Source organism: Raphanus sativus, unplaced genomic scaffold (assembly GCF_000801105.2).
Source record: "Raphanus sativus cultivar WK10039 unplaced genomic scaffold, ASM80110v3 Scaffold3513, whole genome shotgun sequence".
NCBI lineage: Eukaryota > Viridiplantae > Streptophyta > Magnoliopsida > Brassicales > Brassicaceae > Raphanus > Raphanus sativus.
Window position 1 is genome coordinate 1 of NW_026618819.1, and position 10,159 is coordinate 10,159.

The 10,159-nt window shown below is 35.0% G+C and overlaps 3 protein-coding genes across 5 annotated transcripts; 2 read left to right on the forward strand and 1 right to left on the reverse strand.

The window, feature by feature from the left end:
* The first annotated feature begins 20 nt into the window (after positions 1–20).
* On the forward strand, positions 21–1,447 carry LOC130506657 (uncharacterized). Its single transcript, XM_057001343.1, has 3 exons — positions 21–160; positions 261–428; positions 766–1,447. Exons 1-3 carry the CDS (start codon positions 86–88, stop codon positions 1,285–1,287), a joined length of 765 nt encoding a protein of 254 aa, XP_056857323.1. The 5' UTR covers positions 21–85; the 3' UTR covers positions 1,288–1,447.
* A 469-nt stretch (positions 1,448–1,916) lies between these two features.
* On the forward strand, positions 1,917–8,426 carry LOC108842666 (probable helicase MAGATAMA 3). 3 transcript variants are annotated; one of them, XR_008942085.1, is made up of 21 exons: positions 1,917–2,059; positions 2,295–2,592; positions 2,759–2,916; positions 2,989–3,210; positions 3,366–3,557; positions 3,635–3,670; positions 3,904–3,989; positions 4,099–4,143; positions 4,220–4,331; positions 4,402–4,507; positions 4,582–4,679; positions 4,867–4,968; positions 5,059–5,151; positions 5,428–5,481; positions 5,744–5,802; positions 5,905–5,989; positions 6,064–6,438; positions 6,557–6,679; positions 6,761–6,847; positions 6,945–7,212; positions 8,378–8,426. XR_008942085.1 is itself a non-coding variant. In XM_057001342.1 (20 exons), exons 2-20 carry the CDS (start codon positions 2,337–2,339, stop codon positions 7,137–7,139), a joined length of 2,484 nt encoding a protein of 827 aa, XP_056857322.1. In that variant the 5' UTR covers positions 1,917–2,059; positions 2,295–2,336; the 3' UTR covers positions 7,140–7,336. The 3 variants fall into 3 exon arrangements, 1 of the variants encoding a protein (XP_056857322.1); XR_008942086.1 differs by having other exon boundaries at positions 1,925–2,034; XM_057001342.1 differs by lacking the exon at positions 8,378–8,426 and having other exon boundaries at positions 6,945–7,336.
* A 129-nt stretch (positions 8,427–8,555) lies between these two features.
* Positions 8,556–9,798, reverse strand: LOC108840808 (caffeic acid 3-O-methyltransferase 2-like; the record flags this gene model as incomplete). Its single annotated transcript, XM_057001341.1, is given in 5 exon segments — positions 8,556–8,770; positions 8,772–8,945; positions 8,947–8,964; positions 9,133–9,185; positions 9,462–9,798. Coding segments are annotated over 5 exon segments (684 nt in total), but the record flags the coding sequence as incomplete, so codon positions are not given.
* Positions 9,799–10,159: the final 361 nt, after the last annotated feature.

The window sequence follows — 10,159 nt, forward strand, 5'->3', positions numbered from 1 at the left end:
GTAACGTGTACTCCTTATAAACCAAATAAAGCCACAAACATCCGAAGAAACTGTAGATTGGATTAAAACAAAGAAAAAAAGAACCATGACTTGTTCAATTCGATTTTCTTGTAGCGCTCTCCCACACGACATAATCTTGAAGATCGGATCTTATCTTCAGGTACTTGCTAAGTTACTGCTTTGTGTTCTTTTTTTTCTTGATTATAAATTTGGGGAAACTCTGATTCTTTTTATGAAAATGGTGTTGCTTGATTGGATAGGCGACTGATCTTTGCGCACTCAGTAGCTGTTCTAGGTTCTGGAGAGACCTATGTGGTTCTGATATCTTATGGGAACCTCTGTTTAAAGAAAGATGGCCCTTGTTGTCCACTTTTGATGGAGACAATACTCTGTTTCCTGATGCACAAACCGATGATGAAACTTCTCAGGTAGAGGGAGTTTAGACATCTCCATATATTTTATTGTTTCTTTCACATTCAAGTAGTTTTAGAGGTGCCTTTTGCTACTTTTGAAGTCTGATTGTGAGTTTGTTAGTTTTTTAGAGGATATGTATAGTGTTTGCTATAAACCTCATCCCTTCATCATTTATATATGGATCTTTTTTTACTGGATATGTAAAAAAAATTTTGTTGCATTTTCTTGTGAAAGAAACTGAGTTTCTATGTAACTTGGATTTGAGTAGTTTTTTTTCTTTTTGCTTAAAACTTGGATTTGACTAGTTTCTAAGGTTTATTTATGTTTATTCTGTTCTTAACATTTTGTTAGAAATGGAGAAGAGTTTACGTGATGCAGCACATGGAAATGGCATCTAGAGCTTCCGAGGTGATTGCATTTGTTACCGAGTGGCCTGCCGCGTTATCTCTAGAGGCCAGCGAGTATCTCCACGCGGTCGAAACCATGAGCTCGATGCGGTTAGGGTTTCGAGATGTGGAGCTGTTTCTCTTCAAACCGAACTTGAGCGTTCTGCTCAACCTGGTCGGGCTCATCTACTGTATAAAACACCTGAAACCGAGGGAGCAAGTTTTGGATGCGATGAGGCGATGTGGAGTCTCGGAGCAGCTGGTTTGGGTGAAATGGTTGACGTTAGGTCGATGGTCACGTGGGAGACGAATGAGGGACGAGACAGTTTCGCGTCAGGTGTGTCTGGCTGATGTTGTAACGGGGAAAGAAGAAACGGTTCTTCGAGTGCTGCAACGAGGAGTTGTTCACGAAGTTCTACGTGTTTGTGTCTCAACGGTAGATCTTGTTTGCACCCCTTGCACCAGTAGCACCATCAGAAACTACTAAACCCGGTTTGAAATGGAGCTTCTGGGGGGTTTCATATTAATGCAGTGTGTAAACCGGTTTGGGTTTGTTGGAAACTGAAAATGTTGTAAATGTATGTAACTCTATGATTGAAACTCTTTAAAAGTTACTGTAATATAAATGATTAAGGACTTGGACTGATTGGATTAAGAGAATTATATCAACAATATTATCTTCCAGTTTTCTTTTGGGTCTAATTGGTATTTTGAATAAATAACTGTGCTGTATGAAATTCCACTTTTTGTTTTTTTTTTATAGATTTTTATAATTATAGAAAATAAAGGATCATAAAAAATGATTAAATTCGGTCTCTTATCCGGAGTTCTTAACTTATAATTTGATACTTTTAATCTATTTTCACTATTTCCGGCTAAGAGACGATTCTTATATCTCTTATTTAAAAGATGCGTATTAGTTTTTTTTATTTAAAATATAAAAAAAATTAAAAATCGTCTTTTGTCCGAAGATAAGAATCCCAGTTAAAATATCATGGCTTATCATAGTTAAGAAACTGAGATAAAAGAAATTGAGTGTTTCTCTACCAGGAAAAAAACTGCAATAAACCAATAAATACTAAACCGGGAGCGGTTAATAAAAACAAAACCATAGAGCAAAGTCGAGAGAGAGACGCAGGGAGGGAAGGGCCGCCTCCGTATTTTGGGCTTTCTTCTTTAAAGGCATCACCGAAACGAAATTGTCGCCGCCAGTTCTCGCCCTACTCTCCGGCTTGTGCGTTCTCTCTCTCTCTGTAACAGTCAGTCAATCTGTCTCTCTCTCTTTGTGTGTTGTTGATGCCTTAGTCTCCTTCTAAAAGAGTGTCCAAAGTCTGTTTTTTTTTCTCTTCGGCATATGAAGTTAAATTTACTGATTTATACGAGATGACATTATAGCTAACGCTTGCATTGAATTAAAGCTGAACCGATTAATAATAACTTTCTTCCTTGATTTCGTTTTAGTATTGATTCAAGTTTATTTTTTTGTTCATGTAGAGAGATTCTGGCGGGTAGAATTTGAGCAGAGAAAGAAGAAGGATGACCATTGAGAAGGGGAAGGTTCGAGAAGAAGAAGAAGCATCAGCTGTTGCTCGTTTCCATAAGATTATTTTGGGATGGGACTATACACAGCTTATAAAAGAGAATGATGTGAAGAAAAAGGAGGATACTAAAGCCAAGTTGAGTGTTGTGAAGAATACTTACAAAGATGTTGATGACTATTATGAGGCCTTTGAGCCGCTCCTCTTTGAGGAAGTTAAAGCTCAAATCTTGCAGAAACAAGATGCTGAAGAAGGTTTTCATCCTTTCTTCTTCTTCTTCTATTAATTTTGTTTTCCCATCCCATTGATCATGAAACAAAGTAGCAGTCTTTTGGTAACTTATATTTGCGTAATTGTAGGGTGTGTATAAAAAGTAGGTTCTTAACATATTTTGGTTTTGCTTGTTCCTTTTCCTCTTAGCATCGGAGCCTATAATGAGATTGGTAATGGAGTGCCGCGAGGCTGATGGGTTTCACATTCTGCTCGTCACTTACAAAGACGGGGAAAGGGAGAAGGAGAAGGAGATGGAGAATAAGTCTCTTGCTCAAAATGATCTCTTATTGCTATCAAAAGAACAGGTTTGTTTCTCTCAAATTTGTCTTTTCTGAAATGTTGGATTCAGTTAGAGCTTTGACCATTTTTTTTTTCAGGTTACAGGGAGTTCATTTCCTAAATCTTATGGGTTTGCTGTTGTGGAAAACCTTACAAAGGATCGTATTCGACTTCGGATGTATTTAGCTGAAGAGGTGGTGCAGATAACCAAAAAGATGAAATCCTCTAGAACAAAGCCCTTTATCAAATCTCTCTCAAATATACGTTCTCATATTACATCTTCTGCCGACCCCAGAGATAAAAGTGTGTTCACTTTAAAGGTCAGTTGTTTTTATGACACATCAACCATGCCTAATGAACAACATGCTTTTATTATGCTTGGCTTCTCTTTTCTCTCTCTCTTTTTAGCACTTCTGTAAGACTAGTTACAATCTGATTTACTAAATTTAAGCTTGCTGGATTGTTAATTTTGCAGTTATGTAGTTTGTCAACCATAATTCGGGAATATACTGCACTACGATCGATCAGTTCGCTTCCTTTCAAGGATTTAATCTTTACTGCAGCAGAAAAATCTTGTGCTTTTGGAGATGATGCTTGGAAAATATCTGGACCTCTGCATGATTACTTTACCGAGAATCTTAATAAATCTCAAATGGAGGCAATTGATGTAAGTCTGGCGGCCTTTGTACCCTTCTTTTCCTTTTGGCACAAATTTTTATCTTCTTTGTCTCAAATATTTTTCAGGTTGGTCTATCAAGAAGATCCTTTGTCTTGATACAGGTTGACTTCTTCATTCATCCTGTTTCCCTAGCCATTTCGCCTTCTTGTTTACTGAACTATCAAATGTCGAACACACAACCTTGAGAATTGTTTAGCACTCAATGTCTTTATCTTAGACTGTCAATATTGCTTTTTTTTAAAAAGGAACGTATAAAAGTAGAAGTCAACAGGGATATCAGAGTTGCATTGACCAAGCAGATGAATCGATTATTGATGATTCGATCCTTCTTTAGGGTCCTCCAGGAACTGGGAAAACTCAGACGATTCTTAGCATTCTTGGTGCCATTATGCATGCCACTCCAGCACGGATTCAATCTAAGTATGATTTGTTTTTACATAACCTTTTGTAGTTCTGATGTAGTTTCCAGATATTATTATAACTATGCTTCTCATTTTTGGTGGATATTACCTTCTTCTTTTCATAATAGGGAGAATGAGCTAAAGCGTCGAGTTCAGATGACCACTGAGGAGAAGTATGTTTTTCCTCTCATTTAACATCTTCATCCCCCCTTGGGTGAACTTATCACTCAGTAATCCTCTTGTCTGCAGATATAATCACTGGGCATTAGCGTCTCCTTGGATTTTGGGTGTCAACCCACGAGATGCTATCATGCCTGAAGATGGCGATGATGGTTTTTTCCCGACCTCAGGAAACGAGATGGTGAGTCAGAAGATTTTATTCTGAGACACATTGTAATAACCGTGATTATATTATTCTCCTTTGTGTTCAGAAACCAGAGGTGGTTGAGGCAAATCGGAAGTATAGGATACGTGTACTTGTATGTGCTCCATCAAACTCTGCACTCGATGAGATTGTGTTGCGTCTTATGACTACGGGTATGTGTTTTTTATCCAAGCACATTGTCTCATTATTTGAAAGTTAGTGTTGGTCTTATGTGTTGCACTTTCAGGTCTGCGCGACGAAAACGCGCAGAAATACCCACCCTCAATGGTTCGAATTGGTCTCAAGCATCATCACTCCGTCGACGCAGTATCGCTTGATAACCTCGTATGTATCTAATAGCTTTTGCACTTTGATTGCCTTTCGTTGTGAGTTAGGTTTCGTTGCTTAAGATAAACCTTTCTTAAAAGAATCTAACTGTCATCGGATCATGATGATAGGTTTTTTTGTTAGTTGTGGTACGAAATTTCAATTTCTGTTGACCATTTTCCTGAGAAACAACACTCTATTGCAGCTGAATAAAAGGCGTGGCTCAACCATTGATAAATCAAAACAAGGAACCACAGGAACTGATGATGATAGCCTCCGCACTTCAATAGTGGAAGAGTCTGCAATTGTATGGAGAATTAACACCCTCGTTATTCATGTAACTTAAAGATCACTATTTTTCCTTGACCATTCACTTATGGTTTCTTTGCACTTTCAGGTTTTTTCTACGCTTAGTTTCAGTGGGACACCACTTATCGCTAAATCAAACCGTGGTTTCGATGTCGTTATCATAGATGAAGCTGCACAAGCTGTAAGCCCCCTGGACTAGTGCTCGAATGTCTTGCCTACTGTGTCTTTGAAAATGGTTATCAAAATAGTGATGCTTATTGTCGAAACTTAACATTCATGAGACTTTTGTCATGGAGGCTCACTAGAGTTGGTCCATGTAGTTTCCCTTGCCTATGTTGGGGATATCTCAAAAGTATTTGTTGTTTGCTACGGAAGTGAAGCACGTAGGGGAAATGTCAATGCTTATATTTCTTCAGAGTTCGTTTCTAATGAAAGTTACTCTTGTGCACATGCGCAGGTTGAGCCGGCAACTCTTATCCCCTTGGCCACTAAGTGCAAACAAGTATTTCTGGTAAACATTCCATAAAGATTACCCCTTCATGTTCCAAACTTGCAGTATTTTCTCTCTCTCCTAGATATAAATTGATAGATAGAAAATTTATTACACTTTTTAAGTTTCCACACCTTTCTTAAAATTGAAGAATATAAGTATTATCTTGAAACTGCACATGTGACCAGTGAGAGTTCAAACACCATTAGTCTATTAGTTAATAATTTTAATATGATTAGTAAAGAGAAACTTCAATAGCTTTGGGTAACATTGTTTTTATCAGGTAGGGGATCCAAAACAACTCGCAGCTACTGTAATCTCAACTGTTGCTCAGGCTTCTGGGTAAAGTACTTTAAAGGACTCGTTACATTCAAACTTTATCTGTTTGTATGTCATTGCTGCATTGACGTTATTGAATTGTTGTCTTTCCGTTGGTTAATGAAGCTACGGCACAAGCATGTTCGAGAGACTTCAAAAGGCTGGCTATCCGGTGAACATGTTGAAAACCCAATACCGGATGCATCCAGAGGTATCCCTTTAAGATAGATTCTCACTGAATATCTGGTTCTCCTTACTCTCTCTGTTTTGTCTGAAAAAATTTAGATAAGAAGCTTTCCGTCAAAGGAATTCTATGAAGATGCACTGGAAGATGGAGATGACATTGAAGGCCAGACAACTCGTGACTGGCATAAATACCGTTGCTTTGGTCCGTTTTGCTTTTTTGATATACATGAAGGGAAAGAGTCTCAACATCCAGGAGCAACTGGTTCTCGTGTAAATCTAGACGAGGTGGAATTTGTTCTTCTCATCTACCAAAAACTTGTTACCATGTACCCGGAGCTCAAGTCAAGTTCTCAGCTAGCTATTATATCTCCTTATAGCTTCCAAGTTAAAACTTTCAAATCTCGGTTTAAGGAGATGTTTGGTGAAGATGCAGCAAAGAAAATGGTTGATATCAACACTATTGATGGGTTCCAGGTCAATATTCTTACTCTCTTTCTTTCTTTCTTTCTTACATTTCAAAACTAAAAAAAATGTGCATTAAGCAAAAACCAGGAAGTCAACATTTGTCTCTGTCTTTTATCATTGTGAAAAGGGAAGGGAGAAGGATGTAGCAATATTCTCATGCGTTAGAGCTAACGATAAAGGAGGAATTGGTTTTCTTGCTAATTCTCGGCGTATGAATGTTGCGATTACACGAGCGAAGTCTTCTGTTTTGGTAAGATAGAAAAAAAAAAGCTAAAAAGTTCATAGAAACTATTGTTTGTGTTAATCTCTCACGTATGAAACATGCACTCAGGTTGTTGGTTCAGCTGCAACATTAAAGAATGATCCGCTCTGGAAGAACCTTGTAGAAAGTGCTGAGAAGAGAAACCGATTGTTCAAGGTAAAACCATTTTCTTTCCTTTTTTTTTTGTTTTAAGCACAAACCTTTCTGCATCCGAGCATGTTTTGTTTTATTCAATGTTTTGTGTGTTGTTTAGGTATCCAAGCCAATGAATGATTTCTTCAGCGAAGAGAATCTAGAGACGATGAAAGTGACGGAGGACATGGATATTCCTGACGGACCAGGGTTTGAAGATGAAGCTCCTCCTCCAGTTACAAATTTGGGTGGAGATGATGATAATGACTTTGGTGATGGTGATCAGGACGATGCAGCCTTCGCCGAGGATGACTAAAACTCTACAAAATCTTCTCGTTATTAGTTAGAACTTAAATTAAGAGCATACTTGTTTGAATATTTAACAATATACTAGATCATGACCCGCTCTACCGAGCGGGAGTCAATTTTTCTTTTATCTTTGTTTCTATTAAATTTACTAAATGTTATACATGATTGCAATGTGTATTAATATAAAATTTTGATAAATAACAATGTGTACTAATGTGTTTAAATAAGTAATGTGTTTAATTACTAAATTTGATTTTTAAATTTTATGATAACGTGAAGTAGATTTTTATATATATTATTTAAAATATATAGTGCTATATATTTTGTATTTTCAACATTTATCATATAAAACTTACACTGGGGTATTATTTATATGAAAATATGTGTAACATAATATATAAATATATTATATAAACATATCTACGATTTTCGCAAAGGCCATGCGCACCCGCACGGGTTTTATAAAATGTATTCTATATTGTTTAGTTTTATGTAGTATCGAGTTTGTATAATTCAATTTTGTGTTTAAAGAACAATATCAAATATGTCTTTATGTAAAAATAACACTTTGCAAGCGCGAGTTGTGTCTTTTTATTGTAACACAAAATTTTATATAAAACTTATGTTTTTTTGTACATTACGAAATTTAATTTTTTAAAATAACTATTACATAATTTCAAAGTGAATTTTATCTCTGAGGTCTAATATATTTTGTGTGTAATGGTTCAAAGCATTTTCGATATATATTATATTTCAGTTTGGTTTGTTTTTAGTATTATTGTATAAGTATACTACTATACAATATTACTATATTCTATACAATATATAAAGCTATGTGTTATTTGTTTTAGAAAGTACATCAGGCCCAACGTAGTTAAAGAATAATCATATCTTTATGTATGTGTCTGTGATTTATCTATTTAATGTTATTCGTACTAATAAAATCAATATGACCAATGAAAGTATACTGATCAATTTAAAATGAATTGTATAAGGTAATTCTAAAACGATTAATATTTTTAGTATTTTTAGTATATATCTTATTTAAATCGATATGTAATAAATGTGAAAATCATATATGGAATATGGACAAAAGAAGAATTGTATTTAAGGAAATACATCAATGCAAAATTAGACTATAGTACATATTATATATAAAGAATGAGACATTTAATTTAAATATATGAGGTCCACCTTTAAAATCCACATAGAAGAAGTTGTAATGTTTCTGATTTAATAAGATAGATTGGCTTCTAATTTTTGCATGGTTTAATTTTGGTTTAGACGATGACTATTGGTAAGCTTTTAAGTATCTCTCTCGCGCCACAAACTCAAAGCAAAGCGAAGTAGACATCGTTCTAACTTAATTCTCTCTTCATCTATGCATATAAGGGTTGTATCTTTTTTTATAATATAAACTCAAATCACATAAATTTATAGAAAGAGATTCAACAACCACCAATATTCCACGCTTGAAAGAGAGTAGAACGTTATTTAAGTATAACACGTATAAGTAGAAGTTGCAATTCAATTTGGTTATAATTCAATAACCCAAAAAGAATAAGCACCATGAATAAAATTTGGGAGTTTGAATCCAGCTTTCATAGCTAAGACTTCAAATTCCTCTTTGGTTCTCTCTCTTCCCCCCACGGGTTAAACACATCATAATCATATCTAAATGCAGTGCGTTCTTGGTTGCTATATCAGTGTCGGATACTTCCCGTGGGATTATCGTTTCGATTACGATTACCCTTCCAGTTGCTGGTAATGCTTTCTTACAGTTTCTTAATATCTCCACGCATTTTTCATCGCTCCCAATCATGAAGTATCCACTTAATAAAATAAAAAGCAAAATGAAATTTGTTTATTATTAGAATTCAGAAGTACCCACTTTTCATTATAAGTTTTTGAAGTAGGCAGGTCCCGTTCTCACCACACATGGTTATACGGTATGTTGTGAAAATTTGATTATAATGATATGGAGTTCAAATTTATTATACCTTCATCAATATGGTTTGGCCTCGTGGAACTTCAACACCAATATGTTCCACGCCTGGAAATAGTTTATTTAATTACTTTAAACAACTAACTAAGCACTTTACAAATCGACATGATGGTTAGATGAAGCACCAATAACGTTTAATATGTATAAACTATACTCCTTCAACTTTGTTTGATAAGATGTCTCCTAGAATCAAGTATCAACTAGACAGTATTTGTAAGGTTATATCAATCTTCAGAATCAATGAAGTGAAAACTAATTTACCAGTAAAGAGTAATAACAAGAAAAGAAAACATAATAAAAGTTTACCATGAAAAAAAAAATTACCATGAATTTGGGGAGCTTCTGAGACGATGTGAGGCAAGTCAAAGTTGACACCTTTAAGATGTGGGAACTTGGAGAGAGCTTGGGAGAGACTAGTGCCTAGCCCACCTCCTACATCTACCAACGTGCAATCCCTCATACTCTCAAACCCATCGTAATTCTCAAATATTTTTTTCATTACTATTGTCGTATGACTCATCATCGACTCATTGAAATCTTCCTTGACACTCTCACTTTTCTTCATGTATTCAAATAAAAATGCCCCATTTGCTCTCTCCCACGCAGATGCTCCACCTTCTAGTATCGAGTCCGTGAGGTAAGACCTTTTCTCGTAAAGAAACTCGTATTAGAACTAGTTACCAGTAACGTATTATAACATCATGGAAATATCTCACTATAGTAAGCAAAATTCCATTAAAATATTTCAACTAACTTTTGATAAATTAAGTTTTAATACTTCAACTTTAAAATACACAATTTAGTATTTAAATAACTATTTTTTTCGTTTTAGTACGCTAACTTTTTAAACTATGTTTATTTTAATACTACTTATTTTAATCAAACTCTAAACGAAATTTAAAGAATTTTAAAATAAATATTCAATTTTATTTTATTTAAATTTAAGAGTAAAATTAATTACTATATTATGGAAAATTTTAAAAATAGAAAAATTAATTTTGAATGAAAAATAAATAAGTTTT